Raw genomic sequence first — 25,466 nt, 5'->3', positions numbered from 1 at the left:
CTCTCCGTCAGGTCTTCTGGTGGAGGCAGAAGAGTGGGAGAAGAGGTGGTGGAGGAGGAGGAGGAGGAGGAGGACGCGCAGGAATGGTTTGGCAGTGCACAGCTCTCGTGTCCTTCGCGTGGGGGACCGTGTGGCTAACTCTAGTCCAAGTCTCTCTTGACTGCTTACTCCACGAGCCGATCTGACCCAAACTTTGGCAGCACTCCTCTTTTTCAACACGCGCCCCAACACACACCCCACCCACCCCTTTTTGGAGACGCACGCTTCGTCGCGAGGCCCCGCCCCCGCTGTGTGATTCTTCTGCACGCCGACTCCCCCGGGCCAGGCGCGTGGCTCCGGGAGCTCAATAAACAATCCCGAGCTTTCACTGCGCCGGGAGCACGCGCTGAGCTCATTTACATGCCAATGTCTCTAACTTGAAGGCCTATTGGTGGATTCAAACGGCCTGCAACCGTGCGAAAAGAAAGAAAGGGAGAAAAAAAGACAGGGAGAAGAAGGAAAAAAAAGAAGAGAGAACGAAAAAGTGAATGGTTTGGTTCTTTGAAATGCCTTTTGAATTTGACAATGTACCCCTGGCAAGTCTTCAAATTATCAGTCTTCCCCCCTCGGCCATCTTTCTCCTCCAGCTCTTTACAATCACAAATACCAAGGACGCTCTCAGCTGTATCCAGGCTACAGCTTTACAGAGCAAAATAAATTGCAAGCGTGTCTCTGGGCACAATAATTGGCAATTATAAAACTCGCGCAGAGACGCGAAACATGTGGCGAAAACGTCACATTTACTGAGTGGAGGCGCAGTAAAGAGCAGGACAGTGTTGCGCGTCACTTCTTTCAACACCGGACCAGATGCATTAAAAAAAAAAAAAAAAAAAAACTTTGGACAAAGTTTCTAATAAGTAGCATCAGATGATCTGAATAGATACAATGTACTTGTGTGTGTACTTCTACGCACCCGGGGCCACACGCCCGGCAGGTATAAATGATGGCGTAAGGACACGCAGTTTCAGCACCACATCTCACTGGACAGTGGAGAACAACTGTGTCCACCCTTCACTGTATTTTGCGCCCTTTTCGTCGAACCATACTTAAGTTTCGTTGGAGTTAAGTAACTGTCTGCCTGTGTCAGAAACCTCGACAAAGCGCTCTGTGCATGTAAACCTCCTGTTACCTGCAAACTCTTGCAGTGAGAAGTCAGCACGGACAAACGTAAACGCTGCTTGTGCGGATGAGCAAAAAATAGTGCAGTTGCGACCTCTGCTGCCAAAGATGAGCAGTTACACCAGACGGCTCAACAGTATGATTAATAATTCATTGGAATTATTGTCCAGTTCCCAACTCCTCCCAAAGCGCAATAGGGAAGTTCCATAAATAGACAATGTCCACAGTTAAATATTACCTCAAGCATGACAAGACATCAAACAACAACACAAGTCTTGAATTTGTTTCCACTCCCAACCTGAGGTATTCATCCCAATCAGCTCCTTTGAACCATACTGAGGTACTGACAGTCATCAAACACACGATGACGTAGTTGTCCTCTGCATTGGGAGAGGTTTTACTTGAGTAGGATGAAGGTTTATGGCAACTTTCACATCAAACCTTTTAAAATGAAGGCAAAGCAAGGCAAGTGTATTTAGTTATTCATTCAGATACAAGGCAATCCATAGTACTTTACAAAGGATAAAGGAAAAATGTGCCATTGCACAATTTTGGTCAGGTGCACTGTGAGACTACAACATTAATGACTCCAACGTGGTGAATCATAAAAATAAAAAAAATAAAAAATGTCTTTAGCAGAAAACGCATTATAGATTGACTTCAATACTCAATATACCTTCAAAAAAAAAGATCATCAAAAATATACGGCATGACAATTTATCTATGAGCCTTAAATACGGAAATAACTATGATTTTTGCTCAGTTTTACACGTTGAAACTGTTTTAATGTATAAACTTACAAATTCAAATTCAAAATTACAAATTCACGTCAATTAAAACAAATTTATTAATGATCCATAAAAGCCTGGACTCAAATAAGTGCTCTATGGGGGGTAAAATTAGAATGCCTTGCCACTCCTCAGCTGGACTGGAGACAGTCAACAAGCCTCAGTTTTTCCCCAGCTTGTGTTTTTGACGAAATTTCTTCAGATCACTTCTTTGTAGACTCCGTGTGTGACCCTGTCATCAAACTGATGATCACTTCATTGTCAAGAAACAGCACTCACATACTCGTGTATAATAACGGAGGCAGGATATGTATGTATTTCTTTTGCAACTTCATTTGTTTGAAAGCTCAAGTCAGTTTGTCTCACCTTAGTGGCAGCTTTCTGACTGAATGGCCATCCTCACTGCAGCTTCACTTGAGACGTGCCCTTTTTGTCTTTTTCTAAATGTGTTAACAGCAGGGGGCGCTAAATAATAAACTGTAGCAAACGACAGTGCACTTCGATCGAGAACGCGATGGACAATTAACAGGTCATAAGGAAATAAATGTTATTGAGTTGTTAACGCTTGATAACTGCACCTTATGAGGACGTTTGACTGTTGTATTGTTCATGTCAAAGTATCAGCCTGAACAAGCTGATTTATTGTATTGCACTATACTTTTTTGTGCAATACTTTTTATGTAATCAAAAAACCTGTCAGACATTGTGTGCGAAGAATGGGAGATGACACATGGGTAGACTCACACTGAAACAACAAATATAATATATGATATAAATGTTACATCATCTGAGGCAGAGCAACAAATATCCCCCTGTGACCGTAAAGAAGAAACCTGTTAAACCTCTGTTCACAGCTGAGGGTGTGGTTTGTCTATGAGTAATCCAAAGGTTATTTTTAAACCCCATCTGGCAAAGCAACACCATTCCCAACAACAACAACAACAATAAAAACCATAAATGACATCAGTAGTGAATGCATTGCTCATGAGACACACTATTTGGGTATCAGTGAGTGGGCGTGTTTGTTTGTGAGAAATTGGAGGGATTAAAAAAAAAGAAATTAAAAAAAGGCCCAGTAAATAACATTCATAAGTGTTTGTCGTCGAAAACACAAGATCCACGTGTAGGAAATGTCAAAATTATTTTCTTTTCAATGGGAGGTTGACACTAATATGTCCCTCTGCATTCTCAATATAGTTCTAAAACAGGATATGAACTTTCTGTGTGGTAAGTCAAAAAGTAGGAAGGATCCTTCCTCGATGTTGCTGACATGACATGCTTTATGTCCAGCAGCCAGATATCAGTACTGTGCTCTACTTCCAGTGATCCTGAAAACGGAAGTGCTCCATTAGTGCACTTATCACTTCCCTTTTCCTGACACATAAACTGGACTCTGTTAGTCTGTGAGCCAAATTCCATCAGCAGCCACATCCTGATGCATGTGCAGTGTTTGACAGCGTCACTAATGCAGTCTGTGGTCAGAAAACAAGTAGTTATTTCCGAAATATAAACAGAAGCAGGTTTCTTGACCTTCTGCAATACACACATGTAACACATGGACGCTTGAACTGTGATTGTGGATAAAAACCCAGATTGTCCAATGAGGAGGACTTGAAAATATTATTTTTACAATTGTTCTTTTCTGCACAATGAAGCTTTAAAACTCTGACAGAAAGAGGAAATGAAGCCTTGTTTGAATGAAGTAGCAGAACCGAGTAGCGGTTTTTCAAAATGCAGACAAAAACGCATGCCATCGAGACATCCTCACCCCACTCTCGACAACTGCCAGGTTATAAATATTCTTTTTTCAGACACATGACAAGTCTACACCTGCAGGCCTCTCACTGGAAGTTTCATGAAACAAAGGAGTGCACCGCATTCATTTCGCAACACGTAAAATCGACTGGTGGATTTAAGTATCTCAATTCACTGGAACTGGGGGGTTTTGTCAGGTGCTATTTTAGTGTACAGTACTGATATTAGTATGCATTTTTGTACATTAGGCCAGTGCAGGTGGAGCACCCTCTCCTCCAGCATCTCGGCTTGTCATCAATATATATTTCAGCACAAATTAAAGCAGTCTGATTGAGAAGCACATTTTTAAAGATTTTGGACAATTTAAAGAATTGCAAAGAAATGTTTTGTAAATGTAAGAGAATAGATGCTTCTGCTAGTGTCATCCAGTTCTGGTTGCTGGGGAGCCGGATCAAACCAATAAGATTCTTGCGGTGACGATACAGCGAGATAGATACTCATAATTTTTTTTATAGAACTGCCATCAGACTTCTAAGCCAAATCCTTTAAAATTCTTCACAAGCTGTGGTTTAGAGTAGTGATGAGTTTGTATGTTCCCCTTGTGTGTGCGTTTTCTCCGGGAACCCCCCCCCCCATACACACACACACACACACACACACACACACACACACACACACACACACACACACACACACACACACACACACACACACACACACACACACACACACACAGTCCCAAAGCATGCATTTCATGCTCATTGGTGACTTTAAATTGCTTGTTGGTGTGAATTTAAGCGTCTCTCTGTTTGCCTTGTGATGGACACGTGATCTGTTCAGGTCATATGATATGTTATATGATCTGTTCACAAGTAATGCTCACATATAAATCACATATTGTTTTATGATGACAATTGGAATGATGAACACAGTACACACCATAAAAAGTGTGATAACCATCCATTCTGTATACTGCTTTATTCGGTTTCGGGACACTTTGCGCTGGAGCCAATCCAAACCAACCAGTGTGGCAGTATGCATGTATATTGCGACATGCGTTTTGAAACGTATACGACATTTCCTTCCTCATCCCACGAGTCTGATACACTGGTGTAGTTGAGAAGCAACACATCCAGTAGATCGCAGTGCGCATTGTTAGTTTCACGTGGGACGATGATACAGGGTCAACACTGTTAAAATGAATGTTTATGTTTCTCGTTGTTCTATAAAGTTGGTTTGGGGGAAGAATTTCTTGTCTAATGGTTTGACCTTTGCTGGTGAAGATTTACTTTTGCTTGTACATATATTCATAGTCGGTTTTCTTTTTGGTTCCTTTGACTGGTCGATCATGAGCTACAGTGTACAACACTGCCCCCACAGGTCATCGCTGGTACTAGTCCATTAGAGTTGAGCATGATTTTTGACTGTGTAGTCAGGAAAATGAGGAAAACCCTGGTTTACCGAGTTGATAAACTGTTACATGTAAACGCTTGTCAGGATCATGCACGTCTGGGTAAGTTAATCAGGTAAAAGAGGATGTATATCATGGGTCGTAGTATAAGTCCCTGCCTCCCTGAGGGGGGGCAAAACATACAAGGGGAACATGCAAACTCCACACTGGAAGCCAAGCATGGATTTTTTTTTCTCTTCCAATTTATTTTGTATCTGAAAATACAAACCAGTGCATTTGTCATAGTCATTTATCTGCTTGGCCTATTTTTAATTAAACACAAAACAGGAGAGAGAAACTGGACATTCCCACGCAATGAAAAGTTGTCAATCTAAAAGGGAAAAACAAACAAACTGGGGTTTCTGTTCCACTGCACGTAAAACAAACAGTATTGTGTCATTTGTAGATCGCCACGTGAATAAAATAAGAAAGAACCCAGAGAGGAGCAAAGACTAAGGCATATCTCCACGGATCTGTCTGGCTATTTTGCTGGATAACGTTTTGTTTGATTGTTTTGTTTTCTTTTTAAAGCACGAAAATAATTTTAAACGCCACTGTGACACTCTGAACCAGATTTATAGTGAAAATGAACGTTTCTATTTGGCGAGGATTAGTTTAACTACAAACTCTCAGGGGGGCAGAAAGACTAAACTTTTTTTTTTTTTCAGATGATGAAAGAGAAGAGATGAAAATAAGCACCTAACTTTCCCTTTCTCGCCTGTCTCCCTCGGTGTGTGTGACTCCAGTCTTTCACCCGCCCCCGGGTTTCCGGTGCGCAGAGGGAGTCTCTCCCGCCCTGTTGACGACGCGTGAGCTCCTCGATATCCGAGTATCAATCGGGCGTCCTTCGTCACTCCGGTGGAGGTGCGCCCTCCCACAGAGGGGAGGGAGGGAGGCGGGAGACTCACATGATGTCACCGGGTCCTTTAAATGCTGGGAAGGTGGTGAGTTCAAACCAGTCCTGCAGCTCTGACAGCGATTCCCTCACTCCTCTGAAATGCAAAGGTAGGACTCTTCCTTTCTCTATGCCAGTATTCAATCCGAGTTTTTACTGTTAGATCTTTACATTTTTCTACATATTCTGGCAAAAAAAAAAACCCAACATGGCTGGGTTAAAAGATCCCAGGGTGCTGCTTTTGTAGTTTTTTTTTGTTGCACCAGGTCAGATGTTGCATCATTGGCCATGACTGGATGGGGTCTGCCAGCGATTAGGGTTGTTATGTGTACAAATGCACCATTGTGATACTCTCACTGTGGTGAATCAATAGCGTTTTGAAATAGATGCTGTTTCTGTCTTGACTTTACACTGACAGTAATTCAAGTATAAAAAATACAAAATATATATATTTTTTTAATAGCTTGAAAATGTCAATTCCCAAGTGTTGCAGCGAGTTCCCTATAAAAGATATAAAGGGTGAGGGTGAGCTGATCTCTGAGGTCTGTTTTTCCATGGAAGCGTGGATGATTGAGATCTGCTTCAGCACAATAACACCGTCAAAGCAGATGCTTTGTGGTCATGTGCTTCCCCTCTGTCCTCTTGTGAAACTTTTCTTTGTTTCACAGCAGAGCAACGCTAATCTGCCATGTTTTTCTCGCAGCCCGAAGCCTCAGTTTGCCAACTGGCTCATTGAGCAAGTGGCCACAGGCCAATACCCCGGCCTGCGGTACGTGGCCCAAAACAAGTTCAGAGTCCCCTGGAAGCACAACTCCAGAAAGGACTGCAACGATGAGGACAGTAAAATCTTCCGGGTAAGTTTGATGGCCTTTTTTTTAACTTGTCAGAGCACTGTTGGTTTTATCTCTCACTGTGTGATCCGGTGCAAAGTGAACTTCTACTATATTGTGACATTGATTACAAACCAAGGTGGTCATATTCCTCCTTGTTTTCAGTTGAAAAGAAGCCAAACTGAGCCATTCCTGCATTGAAGTGCTGGCAGTAGTTGCCAGCTCCTGGTAAAGTCAAATAATCCACCAGTGTTGCTGTGCAGGTGACACGTCCACTTCTACTTGAGAGAAAGCTAAAGCATTGTGTGAATAAGAGAACAGTAATGCTCATTCAGAATCACAAATTACAACTTTTTCCTTAAGAAAACACAGAAAGTAACCACTGAAGTAAGTCTCCCCAGCATGATGGGAAATGGTCCATCAATGATGTATTTGAATATATAGCATAGAAACTGAAGGTGTGGTCCAGTATGATTTATAATGTGCTGTTATTGTAAAGTTCGCAACATCACAATCGATAAAGAAATGTTTAATATTCAGTCACGGTGTGTCTACTGTTTCGATGGCAGACAGTTCAGGTGTGAGCAGAACGTGTGGCGTCGTAGAAACGTGCATGATCGCAAGAGAAATGTTGGGTTTACACTAATAACAAGATTAAATGATTAAATGTTGTTCACAGGCCTGGGCCACAGCAAGTGGAAAAATCAACGAGTTCCCCAATGACAAAGCCCGGTGGAAAACCAACTTCCGCTGTGCTCTGAACACCCTTCAGCAATTCAGAATGATCGAAGATAACTCCAAGCACTCGGATGACCCTCACAAAATATATGAGATCGTCAACACAAATTGTAAGACGATTGTCCCTTTAAACCACACCTGTAAGCATGTGAGTACGTGTCAATGCAAACCATTGTTCGCCTGCTTTATTTGTGTGCAGACAACTATGAAACTCTGCCAACCCAGGACTCCCAGGAGGATTCCGATATCATCCAAGAAATCTTCTGCTCTCCTGTAGCGTACTTCCCCCCAGGAAGTGAGGTACCGCAAACTCCCAGAATGTCTTTTTCGCTTCTGCAAATTGGTTTATTACTGCAGAGAATTGCATTACGATGTTCGCTACCTTCTCAAGCCTGTTGAAAGTTTAGCATCTTTCCTTGTGAACAGGGTGATCTGCTCAACAATTTTATGGCGCTGGATATCGGGAACCAGCCAAAAGGTACAGAGCAATAACGGCATATAAATGAATGTTTTGGAGGGATTTTTTTTTTTCATGGTTTTATGACTGATATGATTCACGTGTGCTTTCCTTAACCTCTACTGACAAACAGAGGTGCAGCAATGGATGGAAAATGACATGCAGCAGGATCCAGCTGTTCTTGGAAGCTATCCCGCCATGGCCGAGAACCACCCACAGCTTTTGCCACAGCAGCCAGCGAACTACGGGAGTGTGTACAACCACATAGAATTAAATGTTTGAAACCCTAGAATGCAATTCTGTGAGAACAAATACATGCAAATTATTCCCTTGAAAGAATGGCTCTCGCATAGGATGTTCTGAACTTCTTCCATTTTTCCACAGTCCTCGGTTCACCTCAGCCGCCCAGCATGCTTGACCTGGAGATCTCCATCCACTACAGAAAAAAGGAAATGCTTAAACAAACACTGAGCGCCGCCCGTCTCCAGCTCCACTATGGCTGCGAGGCCCCGGAGTTGAATGCACATTCTGTCTGCTTCCCCTCCGCCGAGGAGCTCCTCGATCACAAACAGGTAAATCAATGCGTCTGTGGGATATTTGCACCTGGATCAAAGTTAAAGACAAAGAAAAAATAAAGTCAAATCACTGATTTTTTTTTTTTACATTTGGTTCACAAATGAAAGCGAAGTACACAGAGCCGGCCTGCGTGTTAAGAGGTTTGCCACCTGGCATGTCTGCTAATTTCACTGTCAAAGACAATGCAAGCAATTTGGCTTTCAAAGAGGCTAAGTGCCAAGTTTGTTCCTGCAAAGGGAACTTTGATCAGATTGAATATAAAAACGTTTTTGTTTTTTTTACTGTGTATGTGCCGCTTTTTAAAGTCCAACGAAGGAGTTTTGCACATTTGCGAAATAGTAAATGTTTAAGCTCCACAGTGACCAAATTCATCATGCATTTCTAATCACAGCCTCTTTAACGCAGGTTGATTACACCAACCGGTTGCTCAGTAGCATCCAGAGGGGTCTCCTCCTGGAAGTACGAGATACGGGCATCTATGCCTGCAGGCAGGACAGATGCCATGTGTTTGCAAGCACCAGTGATCCCACTGTGGCTCATCCACAACCAGCAAAGCTGCCTCAAAACACCATGGTGGAGCTCCTGAGCTTCCCGAGGTTTGTGCATGGTAGGTGTGGCTTTTATGCTCCTTTTTTATAAATCTAAATTGGAATGGATTGTATTGCCAACGCCTTTTACGTGACACCGATATCCGATCTGTTCTGAAATAAATTCTGTAAATATTTCAGAGCTGAAACAGTTCAAGGAGAACAATGGAGGCTCTCCGGAGTACACCATCAACATGTGCTTTGGAGAGAAGTTTCCTGATGGAAAACCTTTGGAGAAGAAGCTTATTGTGGTCAAGGTAACACTCCAGCTTCAGCTTCTTTAAAAAAAAAAAAAAAGTTATTTATCTACTTTCTAATTTTGAAATGTTACAAAACCCCTCTCCTTCTTCACTTTTGCAGGTGGTGCCGCTGATCTGTCGACACTTTCATGAGATGGCCCAGGTGGAGGGAGCGTCCTCCCTCCACAGCGCCAACGTCAGCCTGCAGATCTCACACAACAGCCTCATGGATCTCATCAGCTCTGCCTTCGGCCTGCCGTCGGCAGAGGACCCACTGCAGGCTACAACACATTTCCTCTAACCACTGCTTCATGTTGAAACTTCCAACAACTACCTGTGGAATCATGCACCACATCGCCTCTGTAGCACATTTACCAATCCAATAGGCTCCTGCCAGGAAAGAACAGAAAGCAACTGATGATTTGTTGGAAACAAAAACTTTTTCCTCTTTGTTTTTCCCACGTTGATCTCAAACTGAGATTTTTTTTTATCACTACATAAAAATGAGTTAATTGCTTTGTTTGAAGAAAAGAAGCTTCGATGTGTTAGAAAGCTAGTGCTGGTCACTGTGTGGGGAAGCTAAACGTAATCAATGTTGTTCACTTTAAAATGTTACATGCAAGAATGTATTTTCAACTAGAAAAGCTGGTAAAGTAGCCTTATTTATTGTTAAGCAACATATTGTTAAAAAAAAAAAAAAAAAAATGTCCAGAAACAAGTCAAATTGTATCTAAAAAAAAATTACATGGAATCCTGCTCATTTACATTTGATTGAGATGAAACGTTACGATGTTACTGACCCATGTATTCCACTCCAAGACATGCTTTCTGTAAATATTTTTCATTCAGCAGATAAACGTCTACTCAAATGTTAAGAAAAATGTTTTATCTTACTGATCAGATATACAAGAAACTTGCAAAAGGTAGAATTGTCTTTTGTGCCATGCCATTGTGTACGTGTGGTGAAGACAAGTTTACACCTTGAAGCCATTTTTGAACTGTTTTACATCTTGCACTTTTCATACTGAATAAACTGTCAATGTGTGAATTATCTCCCAGCAGTGCCTGTGTTCATTAAAACTGATATTCAGAGATCCTATGATGGACTATTTTCATAATTAGAATTAAATACAATTCTCCAGCTGTTTTGAATAAATTTTTTTGAATAAAATTGAATTCAATGAAAAGAAGAAACCTACTTATTTAGAATAAAAATAGAGAAATGACAACTACAATGTCATCCTTTCTACTGGAGTACCAGATCGTAAACATTAAATGAGAATTGGAGTCACTAATTGAAGTAGAGGAAATTGAATGGCTCTAGTAGCTTCCAATGGAGACCGTTTTGATCCCTCAATCCTCTTAAATGAAGTGGAATGCTTTTTTTTTCCTTCAAAAAAACCTGAATCATTAACACAATGACAGGAAGTACAGGCAAAGCAACAGTGCGTGTAAACTGCACAAAGACGACCACAGCCTGGATTTCATTTCATTTCCTCCTGTGAGAACAAATATGGAAAAATGTTTTTAAAAAATGGACTTCCCTGCTTATTGTTCTCAGTCATTTATTACCATTTGTGTTCCCTCATAGAAACACCTGATCGCTTTGATCAAGTACATACAGGAAAAAGAAGCACATTCACATACATTCAGATCACATCAGCAGCGAGCACCTATTCCTTTCCACGAAAAGTCCTTGGCTTTATTAAAGCCCGATTGAACACGATGGCAAAATGCTGGGCGAGTCCAATCACCCGATGAAACGACATTTATCGCTGACAAACGAATCAGTAAAGACAACCAAAAGTTTAACAAGCAGCATTTAATTTTCCTTGAACATCGGTGTTCGAGAACAAAACACAGAAAGAGTAAGATTAAGGTAAACACACAAACACCTTGATCTTTCCCGGGTTTAAGCATCTTTTTACTTTTTGGAAGATACTGAGGATTGTGACACATTTCCAATTATCGGATTTTACTAAATTATGAGATGAACATTAAATGGACCTTAATCTTATCGCGATCGAGACCTGATGTTGTGAAATCCTAGCTATAAACAAAGTTTGTATCACTCCAATGTATAATCTGCATTACCTAATTTGGCATGGTAATCCTCACTCTTCCCAAGAAAACGGTCTAATTTATTCAACTTTATTAGGTTTACCCTTTTGGCACAAAAACTTAATTTCTATGTTTTTTAAAACTCAGTGGGGATGAATAACACTTTATTTTAGAAGAGAAACTTTATTTCCCCTTTAAATATACTGAACTAAATTCCTCGTGTAGTTTGCTGGACTAAATCTGCTCATCAGACACACGCATTAGATTTTTGGAAGACACGAAACACCGGCTTTAAAATACAAAACGCAGACCAGCAAATCTCAATTACAAACATTTATGTCAGTCATTCATCACAGGCAACACAGATGAAAAGGAACATACAGTTGGATATATCAAATCTATATTATTTACAGGCAAATCTAAAATTGTTCAGAATTCTACTGATAAATTTCTACAAAAAATTGCATAACAGTGTCTTTCCTTTAGGTGATAAATTACTGATTATGCATCCACTGCATATTTTAAATGAGTGTTGTCACTGATAAATACCCTTTTCCTCCCAGTAAACAAACAAAAAAACAACATCCATGGAAAACTCAAGAGTCCACATCACACAGAGTCCTCGTGAGGATATGCTCAAGACGAAAGCTACCTGATTATTCCCTCCATGAGAGTCAGTTTGTCTGTTATTCTGAGCTGTACCACACAAAAATCCCAGTTCTTGGCAGTGACAGTCGGAGCGAAAGACACCACAGGGTGATGTTCAAGTTATCTTGACATTATCGAAAACGTGTCGTCTTGAAGCTGTGGGCAAACCGTGGTTAAGCGTGTACGGCGGGTTATAAAGTAATTAACAGTGTCAGCTGCAGGACTGTGGACGTCTTAAGCCTGTAGTTTCAGCTTCCTCACGGGCTGTCACAGATTTGCATCGCCTCGGGCTGTACCTCCGCCGCCTTCCCCGAATCGTCATCTTTCCGATGTTTCCGAGCATGTTTATATTTGTCCACGTACGCCTTAACCAGATTTCCCACTTTGACGGGGTTGATTTCGCCACTCTTGCTGTGACACACCTGGTAAAGGGGGAAACAAAATAAACAAGCTGCATATCAAAGCGATGAATTGAGACGTTGACAAAATGGCTGAGTCACTGACGAAATCAATTGCTGGTTTGACGTGCTGATCGTTAGGTCGGTAATAACTTTATGTATCTTGGTAAACGTTCGAGCACACCTTCTGGACAGCTTTGCGGAGAATCTCCTTGTATTCATCCTTGTTGATGTCCCTTCTCTGGTAGAAAGGCTTGATCGCCAGCTTCACCTCCTCGACAGCTCTCTCCTGCATGTGGAGCTTCTTTAAGTACTGCTAACACAAGTGAAGACGATACAAGTTTTAACAAGGAGCTGCAGCTCGGCGACTTCTCCACGCAATCGTTGCGAAACTAAAACACAAATCACCTTGTCTTTCCTCGACAGATCTCCTTCATCGCCTTCCGCCTGTCCGGAGGCTGGCAACGCTTCAGGGTGGAGGCCATCAGAGTGAGAAGAGGTAGAGGGTGGGCCAACAGCCCCTTTCTTGGAGGGGTCCGCAACTGTTCCAGAAATGTCCTGAGAGAGGTAAAGAAGAGAATGGAGCATCTGTCAATACTGCAAAACCAAAATATTGATGAAAGACAAACACTGGAGCAATTCTGCAATTTAGATCATATTAATGTGGGAATTTCAATATTCTGGAGCTTCAACACATTGGAACATTTCAGACTGTACAAGGACATAAGAATTTGGTACTTAAGGTGATTTTTTCTATTCACAATATGTAATACTTATTAATCTACGATAGATAAAGAAGATCAAACGACTTTTTGCCAGTTTGCATGAACTTTGACATTATATTTTGAGATGTCTTACAGGGACTCAGTTCAATAGTTCAGGGACAGTTTCACTTTCATTTACCCAGTAAATGCCTCAGTATCAGTTTTAGTTTCTGCCATGTGACTCCACACAAGTCACTTACAGATGAACACTGCCGCCCATTGGTCATTTCAGGCATTACATGCTCTGAAACACTTGCTTATTTAACTGTAGTGTAGACAAAAGACTGGCCCCTACCTGACTGGATGCCTGCGCCGCTAAAGACGGTCTGCGAGCTCCTTCTTGCTTCAGCTTCAACTTGTACAACGCAAGTTCTGTGTGAGGAAAGCAAATCAATTAAATAGGACGCCGATATACGGAGGTTACAAAACCTAGTAAAATGTTGCTGTGAAAACACTTACTGCTGGCGGATTTCTCCGGTTGAGGCCCCTCTGGCTCCTGTATGTTCCAGGTAACCCGCTTTACTTGAGTCTTGGTTTTAGTTCCCGCTAAAGTAGACACCGGCGGCCCCTCTTTCTCCAGCTTGACGGCTGTCCCGCTTCCCTCCGGCGGCTCGGACTTCACATAATCCAGGCTGTCGAGCATCACGTCGACATTGAAGTCCTCTTCCGAGTCGGAGGTTTGCGGAGCTTCTGGTTTGTCAGGCACAGTTGATCCAGCAGGGGTTTGTCGCGTCGTGGAGGTCAGTGACAGTGGAACAGACCCTTCAGTTTTTACAGCAGGACGCGTCAGGGTGGAAGGCGGTGTTACAGGGGGTACCTGGACTAATTCTGGGGTATCTGGCTCACATTTCATTATAGGCTGTTCACAAAACTCTGTCTTGTTGGAGGTTTGCGTTTCCCCGTCGACGTGAACTGTCGAAAGAGGCACGTCAGTTTCTTCTTTCTTGATTGGTTTAATAGATGAAGACTCTTCAAACATATCAACATATGATAGCTTCTCTTTTTTAATTTCTTTTCTGAGTTTAATTTCTTTTGTTAGATATGTTCTTTGGCTCTCAGTGACCACATCTTTTTCTTCCTTTTTGACTTTAGATGTAGAAGCACAGGAGTGTGACTCCTGTTTAACTTGAGGAGCTCTCTTCTCTTGAATGGAGCTCTGTGTAACATCCTTCGCTTTTTTCTTATCCTGGGACTGCTTCGTGTTTTTGGAGGATGATACAATTGACCCTGAATTTTTCTGTGAGCCTTTGGCTGACCCTTCATTTTTCCTTCGCTCTCTTGAGCTGGATCTAGACCTTGGTCTCTTCCTGTCTTTAGATTGAGATTCCACTTTGTCTCTAGAAGAATGAGATGAACGTTGCTGCTTCACATGATCTTTCCTCCTCTCCCTGGATCTGGACCGTGATTTTGAGCGAGAGCGCTTACGGTCCTTTGATCGAGATGTGCTTCGGGAACGAGAACGTGACTTCGATTGGGATTTGGAGCGAGAACGACTGCGTCTCCTGTCCTTTGACGGTCGTCTTCTCTCGTGGTCTTTCTTTCTGCCGTCGTCCCTGTCCTTGTTGTGTTGCCCGTGTTTCTTCCTCCGTGAACGCTCTCTGCTGCTGGAGCTGGAAGCTGATCTAAAATTAAGAAAATTAATTGGCGTTAGTTAAATATACGACCACTGCAGTGTTAGCAGGGAGTGCAGTAAACAAACTCTCCTTTTTTTTTTTACCTGGATCGTCTCCTCCGAGGTTTGTCTTTGGATCGTGAACGGGACCGCCGTCTTTTCCTCTGCGCCTGGTCAGAGGAACCGGGCTGAGAGCTGTCCGAGCTGGTTGAACGTGCCCTCCTCCTCTCCCCAGATGGCGACTGCCTAGAACTTCTTTCTCTGTCCCCGTCCCTTTCTTCGGGCATGCGTCCCCGTCCCGAGGTATGGTGATCCCCTCTCCTGCTCCGGTCTGTCTCGGAACTGCTGGAGCACTGCTCCTTCAAAGGTTTGGAGGGTCTCTTCTTCTGGCGTGAATCTCTTAACGGGGACTTTAAAGTGGGTGTAGAATCTGAATTAGTTTCTTCCTTTAGAATCTTTTTGTTGGTTGCTGAGGTGGAAGCCAACGGTTCATCCTTATTGTTCGGGACAGAGCTGTTGTGAGTTGCAGAGCTTTGTCCACTGTCCTCTTCTTTAATGCGTCTCACGGTTCTTACCAAGCTGTGATGAGCGGGTGGCGTATTGTCGGAGTCTAAATTTATACAACTATTTACGCTCTCGCACCTTTCAGAATCTTCTTCATCATCTAACCCTGGCTCTTTCTTAATCTTAATTTTAAGTGCTATTGCTGGTTTTTCTGTCTTTATGTTTAATATCGCCGAATCTTTTTCCTCTGAGCATCCAACACCCTCTGGTACAGCTGTCTGAGTTGACGTTGATTGTTCCTGTGATACTTCAATTGGCTGAGTTTCGGTTTTAATCCGTAACCTGTTTTCCTCTTTAACCGTGGCCTCAATGTTTCCAAAATTAGGAGGCTTGCGCTCATATGAAGCACGTTGCGAGCTGCTAGTCAGACTTGTGCGCTCTGCCTCATTGTCTGAGCTGCTAGAATCTGACAAAGTCGGGTTAAAGGGATCATATGCATCAGCTTCTTGCTCCAGACTGACAGTCGTATGCGATGCCAGCAGCATTTGTTTATCCCGGCGCAACTGCCTCTTTTTGGCTTTGTCTTCTTTTTCTCTGCAGTTCCCCTGACTCGTGTCTCCACTGGACGAGGATGACGCAACGCTTAGCCGCCTCGAATGCCACGAGTTCCCGCTGGAGTTGATGCGGAAACTCACTGAAGATGAAGATGAGGGCATTGAGGAATACCGCGACTGGTTGCCAGGGTAGCCAGTAGACGAGGAGGCAGAAGAGAACGAGTTGGAGAAGGATGATGATGATGATGATGAGCTTGCTCCATCAGATCTGGGCCTCTGGGCCTGACCGTCAACTTGGCTCTTTTGCTGGTCGACACTTTGCTGCCTTCCTTTGTCTCCAGAAAAGTTGTTTGTGCCCATTTCATGCATGTCATACCTATTGCCAACAGAAGAATTACCACCATTTCCCCTGCCACTCCCGTCACTAATGCCCCTTTGACTAGTGCTTTCAGGTGTGGCACTGCGATTGTCTCTTTTTATTTTGGGGATCCTTGGAAGCACCGACACGTCGACCCACATGGGCTTCGTAGGCGCCTTTTTAGACTGAGATTGTGGCTGAGCCATTCCTTTGCTCTTGCTGCTGAGGTCCGGGGTAGGATGGACGGCTGAGGAGGCAATTTCTCTTGAGGCTCCAACTCCATTGGTTCCTCGGTGAACAGGAGAAGTGCTGGGTCTGACTGAATGGGGTGGCAGCAAACTCGGATGCCTTCTGAGAGGTACATCAGAATGAGGAGTTGTCAGAGTGTGGCTGGGTGGGGAGGCCATAAAGGGCGGCGAGCGAGACGAGCTCGGGGTTAGATCTCTGTTCATCGCGCTACTCGAGGGTCCTGGCAACGCTCCATTGTGGTGGCGAGACAAAGAGCTCTCTCCTAGGTTCGGCGATGACACAGGACTGATGAGGGTGCTGGCATCTACAAGTTTTAGAAGTTGGATATTTTGAGCGCACTGAGGTAGTTTCCCTACAACCGTTAAAACTATTTCTTAAACGTCTCACACACTTACCTGGTTTTGTAGTTTTAAGGGATCCGTCTCGGTTGATGACGACATCAGAGCTGTCCATCAGGAGCATGCTCTGCCCCGATAGGATGCTGCCCAGCAGATCAGGCACAGGCGCTGCTTCCACCATGCCCCCAGACTGGGGGACACCCATACCCCTTCGGGGACAGCAGAGAAAACCTTTAATTAATTTTCTGGAGCGTCTATGGGATATTCTGTACATGTGGGGCTAGACCAGCCCGAATAAGCTGGCAAGCAAAACATACCAACTGGATGTTCGTTCATTTTATGACTGGATAGACGGCCATTTGAAATGCGGAATTTGAAAAGATTTGAATGGCAGTGAAGACGACGAGCTCTGGGAGGAGCGACGTGACAGTGACGACAGAGTAAAGCCAGCGAGGCGCAGGGTCTTCCGACTGACCCCATTGGAGACTGGACGCAATATATGAAACTGCATGTCTAGGGGAAATGTCCCCGAAGTTGCACTGTTAAGCATGTGTGCATGTCAGGTTCACATTTTTTTAAATATTTTTTAAAATGTTTAAAAAAAAAGAATTCATGTTTTAGCCTTCAAAACTTTTTAGTCTTATAAAATTTGGTTATATCTTATAAGAAGGGTCATTGTCGTGTAGCAATTCAAACTATTGTGTGCAAGTGGGTGTTACCTGGAGAGGCTTGTGGTGACCGGTCGAGCCACAGGTTGGTGGGAGCGGAGCGCCGAGCGAGAGATTCCTCGTCTCTTGGCCTCTAACAGAGACGTGACGTGGGCCTCCTCTTCCTCATCCTCACTGGTGAAATCCCATTAGTCGAAAGAAAAAAAGTTATACAGTAGATACTGATGACGTTAACCACATATAACATGCATATCAGCACTTTGAAACATGTAAAAGCCACAAATTGTACACACACACACAACACCAAGTGAGCTATGATTCAGGTTCTTTTCAACTTGAGCTTTCGGATTTTAAAATACCGCAATGGTAAAATAGTTTTTGAAAAAAAATGATCCAGATTATAAAGGAAACAATTGAATTTGGTGGAAACAATGCAATCGAACATAATTCGGCAGTCAGTAACATTCCGCATTTGTTTTGTGGACCATCAATGAAATCTGATGAAGGGCGCTTATTCGAAAACATATAGTAAGTTGACCGCATTGAGGGATTTAGGCATGTCAGAAGAGAAGCTGGCTTACCGATCTGTAAAAGGATCCAGGTCAAATGGATCTCCATAGATGGAGAGGGATGCAGCGCCTATGTCAGCACGCATGTTGCTAAGAGTATGCTCCGACGGTCGGTAAACGGTAGGAAGTGATGAGCCCTTCTTATCCTTTGCAATGCCAAGGTTACTGGCAATGCGGCTTCGGGGAGTGGCATTCTTTTTGATTAGCCAGTGGGAAACAAAGGGGTTAAAGAAAAATGGGTGAGAACTAGAAAATAAACCACGAGTTGACAGGCAGTGAATGTTTTCAAAGTGAACGGTTCCCTCTCAGTGCTTACCTTCTTTCGCTTTAGCTTCGTCCTCCGTACTCTCCGTTTCCTCCTCCTCACTCCTGTGCTCGCCGCTTTACCTTTTTTACCTTGAGCAGAAGACGTCTTCTTACTCCTCACCTTTCTTCGCTTTACTGTTTAAAGAGAATTACGGGTCAATTCTTCCGTATACACTTTACTTTTTAGGTTCTGGAGCAACTTTGACACCGACCCTCCCACTATATCTCCAGACTCTTTCAAGCAGAAGGCAGGAAATATCTGCCTTCATTGCAACGTCCATAAAGAAACGCTTAAATTAAGATTCCTAATTGAACTGCTTTAATATTTTTTTTTCATTTCCCTGTAAAGCACCGTGTCTGACCTTGTGTCTGAATGGTACTAGAAAAAATTAAATGACCTTGCTCTGTGCAGGCACTAATGCTCATACAACCCAATTTTCCAACTTTCTGAACCACTCCACTGTGTCATCTCTTACCAGTCTTGCGTCTGCGGCCGGATGGGACCCGAGGCGTGACGTCTCGTACATAAACCGCCGTGTTGAGGCCGGCCACCACTGCATTAATAGTTTCATCCAGCCAGGTTGACTGTATCAGATATGTGGGAGCCAACTGAGGAGAAATGGCTTGCATTAGCCCAATGATTTGCATAAACAAACTTTGATTGTGCAAAGACAACTCTCAAATGTGCTACTTAACAACAAAAAAAAAAAAGCAAAACATTCTATTCACCACAGATGTCAAACAGCAAGGCTTCTTTTCCGGAATTATTGGCCATAATTTAGATGATGTAGCACTGTTACTTGTCATTCCTCTTGCTGATCAGCTTGAACTTTTATTCCGCTCTGTGTCTCCTTTTCAACAGGTGTGGCTGCTCAGCGATTAGACTAACGGTCAAGAGGGGGCGGAGGCTGCAGCTCAATCTCTCTTCCCTCAATCTGGGACCAGCAGCAGCAGAGCTCAAGCAGCGATTGTGTGGGAACTCATGTATCCCCCTCTGTTTTTCTGGGGGATCTGATCATTTAGCATTAATGGCCTTATTTTCTCTTGTTTAGTTTAGTTGGTTTGTGTTAGGATAGAAGAGAGAACCATGTTGTGCCGGCCCCATTGGGCTGGACAATGGTGACTCCCTTTCTTTTGTCCTTATTGGCTGGCCCACTATTAAAGGCCCCCACATACTTCCATAAGAACAAGAAGTTGGGCTGTGATGTCTGCCAGTTCATACTCCTAGAAGAAGCTGTCGAACTCGCAGGCCACACCTCCTCACAGCAGGCACACATCTGTGAAGCAGCGTTTTATCTGTTCAATGGCACAGCTTATTTCTTGCTTCAAATGTTTTCAGAAATGCATTTCGCTGAACTGAAAGTTTGTGTCTGAGCTGCCATGTTGGTCCAGTTTTAACGGCAGGAGCTGATGCGTTCAGGTGCATCACGTAAAGCCGCCGTCTGACGTGATAACGAGTTGCGGGGCTCATACAGTAGCGAGGCTACATGCTAAACATAATCAAAATATGACTGATAGTGGAACGTGCATGCGCAGCACACGGCTGTGCGACACCGACATACTTCGGCCCAGATGGTCGGAGCAGCCGACCGGGAATTGAACCCGGGACGTCCTCGCGGCCTAACTAAGAATGTTTGCTCCTCAACAATAATGTTGGCAGTCATTAATGTCATCAGTCTTGATGTCACCGATACAGTGATTCTTACAACAACAAAGTCTGTTGGGTGTTAGTTAACGTTTCAACAAAATGCAACATTGCACATACGCTGTGTGAGTGACGGAGAAGAACAAAGCCATAACAGAAGCATCACGCCTCATGCCAAACCTGCGACGATGTGCGTGCCTGAGTGATGCGATGTCGGTTGACATTAGCTCGGACCCTCTCGCTCTGCTGGGTGCGGGCGATGGCCCTGGTGGGACCTGCAGCCCTGGGTTGGGATCGGCTGGTGGCCGGACGAGTGGTGGAAGGTAGGGTCTCTGAATCACTGAGCTCTTCTGCAGAATCTCCTAGGGCAACAACGTTTACATCTATAAATGTTCAATTATGTCCACTTGTAAAAAAACAAAACCAAATAAGAAAAAACAACATACATATATAATAGGTGTTGTTGTGTGTATTCTTGGCTTAGTTTGTCTGAATTTCAATATTTCGGAGAGAGGCGGTATACGCATACTTAAATGAAGGTTGTTGGCTTGACATTCAGGACAGAACCATTCCTCTACTGGAACAGAGTTAAGAGGAGGTGTGAGGCACTCCATGTGATACCTGTGAAACCAAAGAGGCCTAATTAGCAAGTCATATTAAAAGAATGATGATACGGACAATAATTCATAGAAATGATAAAGTTGAACAACACCAATCTCACCCTGCATCACAACCATCGCAGAGCAAAAGCCGGTCCTCTCGGTCGCTGCCGCCACACACCTCACAGTTTGTCTGCTCCAGGGTCACATCTACCGTTTCCTCTTGACCTTCTTTCACAGGCTTTTGCACCGTTATCTGAGTAACGAAACCACACAATAAAATATGATTGCAGAAGAAAGACAGTGGCACAATGACGATTTGATTATTTAGGTTAATCAATACACTCACCATTTTTTTCACTTTTCCTCCATAACATTTTCTTAGGTATATGCTGTTGAAGGCAATGCGGTCTACAGGACACGAGTTGGCATTCTATATGAAGAACAAAAAACAGTAACACTTAATCCCTCCTGCACAGCTGCATAAAAACCAAACTGAATAAATGCACAAAAACATGAGAGCCTTGGAAAAATGTGACGGATTAAGTCAGACCCACCTTGGCCCATTCGAGGATGCAGTCAAAACAGAAGTAGTGCTCACAGCTCTCCGGCGTAGCGACAGGCTGGCTGCTGAATGAGTTCAGGCAGATGGGACACTTGTCTGCATCCTCATCTGAGCTCAACACTTCAAAGTCAGCGGAGGGCCCTCCGACAGCTCCATCTTCTTCCTCATCTGATCAAGAAAGATGGTAAAAATCCATTGTTCACATAGGCAAAAACGGTGCATGTTTCTGTATGACAAAGTAGTATGCAAAAAGTCTGTGTGGCCATTGCGGATCTGTTTTCCCAGAAGTGAACCGTTTCTTATTCAACTACACATCAAATGCTGAATGTTGAATCAGTAAAAAAAGATATGAAAAAATTAATTTCTTAAAACAGTACAGAAGCAACATTTTATATCATAGCAGATATTTATGAGTCCTTTTTACCATCCTCCTCTTCCTCCTCCTCCTCCTCATCATCATCTCCATTCACGTGATCTTCCCCTTCTTCTTCACCACTGTCAGATTCTCCCTCCTCTGACTCCTCAAAGTCATCCGAGTCATCTGCGAGGAAACATTTAAAAATACAGTTCTCTTATGGCAGTGAACGAAGTTTGGTGAAACACCTAAGTCATTCATGAGTGAGTTGAGTGTCACAATGCAAAACAAGGTACCTGAGATGGCCCACACTGCAGCTCTTTTCCCTTTGTTTTGAGACTTGCTGCGATTGATCAGCTCATCCTGGCTGTCGTCTTCATCCATGGCTGGTCATCAGAACTGCAAGACTTCAACTTCTCTGGGGTGCTTATATCCACAACGACACTGCAAACACAAATCAGGATTCAAATCTGAAAACTCATTTGATTAATTCGAAATACATGATGTTAAAACCCTTTGTTATTATTTGTTGAGGAGAATTTAAGGAGTCAGCTATAACGTCTATCCATTGAATACCACAATAAACAGAAAAAGATCATCAAACAAGCGAGTTGAAGGAAACAGTTATAACTACAAACGAATTAACACATGAGGAAACGCGAAGACCAGCAAGTTTACACACTTTCAACCTTGATAAATCCAATGTTTCACAGCCTGCTAAATTGTCTTGCACTTGCTAGCTAACAGACTGCTGCAAAGCTACATGTAAACAAAGAGCAAAACACGGCTGCAGACCACCGCTTCCTCCTTTCCTGACGTATAATAGCAATGACATGCAGACTGAGACATCAACACTGGATTTCCAGAGTCTGATTAAGAAAGGAAGCTATCCAGTAACCACCTTCTCTTGACAAATGACGCTCGCTATGGACGTTAGCTTCAGTTCAGCGTGTTTGCTAGCCCCGGGATCGCTAAAATTAGCTGGTTTTTAACCTCTAATGTAATACCAGTGCCTGAGTGACATTAAAACACACCTCCTGTTTAATCCAGACGACTACAATGTACACCGTGGGCGTTTAATAGTGGTTGCAAACCTACCCTCTTCAATAGTGTGGGGGTATGTTTTGAGTGATTTGAAGTCTCCACCGTTGTTGAGTGACACCACCGGCTGGCTGCGGACTGAACAGGCCGCGTGCAGCGCACGGAGTCCAGCAGCGGCGCTCTTAAAGAGACAGTGATCCCTTGTTCCAGGGTTCAGAGCACGAGCGACAAGACCACGAGCTGCCGTGGAAATGTAGTGATTGGATGCAACTCTAAAAGAATGCAGGAGAGTTTAAAAATGAAATCACCAAGTAAGCCTGGACATGCCATTGTCAAGTTCACCAATTTCCTAAAATAAAATTTAGCTTGTCCATTAAACTATATGGTTTTTTTTTGCAATTGTTTACCAACCCAAGTGCACACACCTTAACAAAGAATACAGTACATGACACCCAAGCATTGGTTACATAAAGAGAGAATGGGTCTGAGTAGGTGGGACTTTGAAGAGTTGACTGAGTTTACAGGCTCACATGAACAGGTGGTGGTGGGGGCTGTTACACTGAAGCACCTGTCTGCAAAGGGACGTGCCTGCATGGGTGTGGGAGATGGTGAGCAGAGAAGGTCTGCAGACAGCGCTGAGACAGGGCACAAAGGGCGAGTTTAGAAGAGCCAGTGAACATGAATTAAGGGGATGAGCTACTTGGCCTTAATCAGGGGTAGCTGGTGGGCCTGAAATTATATTGAGATAAACACATTTGCACACCCAATTGTTTCTTCTAGATTCTTGCATGCTGCCTCTAACTAAAACTATACATATAGTTCAATTAGTTTTGTTTTCCTCATTTTAAAGGTTCAAAATGTTTTATGGCTACAGACATGTTGGAATAAATAGGTCTTTTGGTGATAAGGGTTGCAGACCTCTGCACTCACTGAGTGACAATGTCAAACTGAGACTTTGTTATTTCAAAACAATTAAACATTCATGAAGCAACAATAAATGAAATCCCTTCCCCATCAAAAGAAATGGGCAGCTGTTCGGGAAATTCTTGAATATTTTTGAAAATAGTGTGCAGTAGTGTGTCTTCAATCACCGACCTGTCATACAACATATGATAAGGTGACCACAAAGATAAAATAGCAACATAGTTGCAAAAATATAAAGCTAACTATTTATTAACTCTGACCAAACATGAGATCTGTGGAGACCCATACTGTCAGCCTTATTATAAACGTGTTAAGCGTAACATTATACAGTTAAGTTTCAGTCGGTGAATGTGCACACATATCATTCCAACTGATGTGAAGACAGCAGGTGTGCCCAGTGCTATTATTTGACACAATTTCGTGAATGAAACAGATTCAGTTGAGAAATCTTTGTCTCACAGTACAATTATATTATATACTCAATTCAAGAACCATTTTAACCCATATCTATATTTACAGGTCAAAATTTGACCCATTTTAACACTGTAACTTGTGTGATACTTCATGGGGAGAAAAATAAAGTTTAGTGTAGTTTAGTTTTACTTGTACACGTTGATAGGGTGAGATGGTGATATAACCATAATATTTTGGATTGGAAGAAGACCAACTTTAACAAATTAGCCCCAGTCTCTGGATTGTACCCGCAGGCTGTAAAAAACCGTTGTCGCCCTCTAGTGGAGGGACTGTTCCAAAAAGCCACTGTTACGTAATACGTGTAATCCTGATTTGCTGCTGCATGTCATGGGGTTATGTGTATCCTGGCAGGGAATAATCCGACAATCCAAAACTGATAAGCGGAAAACTTCATACAAAAAAAACAAAATGTTTTGAGGGAAACCCACAAAAGTAAAATGTGTTTCCCCACATTGAAAAAAAACCACAAAAAAAACTAAATGTCGACAATATTCTGGAGGGAGAACATCGTGTTCTCGGTGACAGTTTGAAAGGGGGGTCAGGGGAAGTTTATGTGGAGATTAAAAAAAAAAAAAAAAACAGACAACCTTGACAAATCCATTCCCTGCATTGTTAATTACAACAACTTAATTAAAAAAATGTGCTGTTGTTTAATTAATTCAAAGGCTGGTAATTGATTTTTTTTTAATGGTGGATTTACACTGATGCGTTATGCAATTTGTACACGATGTCAGGGAGTCCTCTGTAAATAATTGAGGGTTGATCGTGGTCTTCCTCCGCCTCCTCCTCCTCATCAGATCAGACCGTCATGCAGCATCCTTGGTACGTGCACAGCCACACTCCGCTCATGGCAACACTGTACACAAGTAAAGCCGAGTTCAACCACTTCGCTCCGGAGGGGTAGACGCGCTCTTTGTTAAAGTGCGCACAAAGCGCCCCCGCGACGCCTCCAACGACAGCTGCCGCATTACGCGCCGTCTATTTAAGGGCAAAGGAACCCGTGTCGCGTTTATGTTTGTAATAAATAATCGTCCGGGACAGGAAACTGTGAACAAGATAATGGTTCATTCCTAATGTACGACGTGCAAAACTGAACGCGCCGCACCCCAACTATAACTCTACAAATCATGCAAACTTGCTCGTCTCGTAGGCCAGCCCTTCTCAGATGTTCATTGGCTAAACCTCTCCAGAAGGCGGGGCGCGCAGCTCAACGGCGAGTTTTGATTGGCTTTGCGGGATGCCGGTTCGTGTGTGATTTGCATAACCAGGTCGGGTTGCAGATGCAGGGGAGTGGGCAGGGTAGGGGCAGTGCAAGTGAAATGAACTTCTGCGTCGGTGTAGGCTACACTATGTTCCTAAAT

At 43.2% G+C, this 25,466-nt stretch overlaps 2 protein-coding genes across 2 annotated transcripts; one reads left to right on the top strand and one right to left on the bottom strand.

Moving 5' to 3' along the window:
- The first annotated feature begins 6,076 nt into the window (after positions 1-6,076).
- On the top strand, positions 6,077-10,526 carry irf7 (interferon regulatory factor 7). Its single transcript, XM_080504669.1, has 10 exons — positions 6,077-6,156; positions 6,750-6,900; positions 7,556-7,724; positions 7,814-7,914; positions 8,041-8,092; positions 8,205-8,321; positions 8,456-8,643; positions 9,053-9,254; positions 9,376-9,491; positions 9,595-10,526. The coding sequence occupies exons 1-10, from the start codon at positions 6,149-6,151 to the stop codon at positions 9,772-9,774; spliced, it is 1,284 nt and encodes a 427-aa protein (XP_080360795.1). The 5' UTR covers positions 6,077-6,148; the 3' UTR covers positions 9,775-10,526.
- Positions 10,527-11,852: 1,326 nt separating this feature from the next.
- phrf1 (PHD and ring finger domains 1) lies at positions 11,853-22,827 on the bottom strand. Its single transcript, XM_080504661.1, has 19 exons — positions 22,765-22,827; positions 21,963-22,110; positions 21,736-21,852; positions 21,304-21,479; positions 21,096-21,179; positions 20,869-21,002; positions 20,677-20,768; positions 20,328-20,509; positions 18,979-19,111; positions 18,513-18,637; positions 18,209-18,390; positions 17,679-17,801; positions 17,017-17,168; positions 15,062-16,925; positions 13,804-14,966; positions 13,640-13,716; positions 12,989-13,138; positions 12,765-12,896; positions 11,853-12,604 (listed from the first exon to the last, which is right to left on the bottom strand). The coding sequence occupies exons 2-19, from the start codon at positions 22,048-22,050 to the stop codon at positions 12,440-12,442; spliced, it is 5,139 nt and encodes a 1,712-aa protein (XP_080360787.1). The 5' UTR covers positions 22,051-22,110; positions 22,765-22,827; the 3' UTR covers positions 11,853-12,439.
- Positions 22,828-25,466: the final 2,639 nt, after the last annotated feature.

Source organism: Blennius ocellaris, assembly GCF_963422515.1.
Source record: "Blennius ocellaris genome assembly, chromosome: 11".
In the NCBI taxonomy this organism is placed as follows: Eukaryota; Metazoa; Chordata; class Actinopteri; order Blenniiformes; family Blenniidae; genus Blennius; species Blennius ocellaris.
The sequence above is the reverse complement of the archived record's forward strand: the minus strand, read 5'-3'. Positions and strand labels throughout refer to the sequence as shown.

Bases quoted from the DNA above. Each gene is read 5' to 3' on its own strand.
- irf7 (XM_080504669.1), top strand. The intron at 8,322-8,455 runs GTGTGTACAACC...ATTTTTCCACAG, and splicing joins GCAGCCAGCGAACTACGGGA to TCCTCGGTTCACCTCAGCCG. The intron at 9,492-9,594 runs GTAACACTCCAG...TCACTTTTGCAG, and splicing joins AGAAGCTTATTGTGGTCAAG to GTGGTGCCGCTGATCTGTCG.
- phrf1 (XM_080504661.1), bottom strand. From the start codon at position 22,050: ATGGATGAAGACGACAGCCAGGATGAGCTGATCAATCGCAGCAAGTCT. The intron at 21,003-21,095 runs GTGAGTGTATTG...TTCGTTACTCAG, and splicing joins GAGGAAAAGTGAAAAAAATG to ATAACGGTGCAAAAGCCTGT. The intron at 18,638-18,978 runs GTAAGAGATGAC...CTCTTTAAACAG, and splicing joins CGGCCGCAGACGCAAGACTG to TAAAGCGAAGAAAGGTGAGG.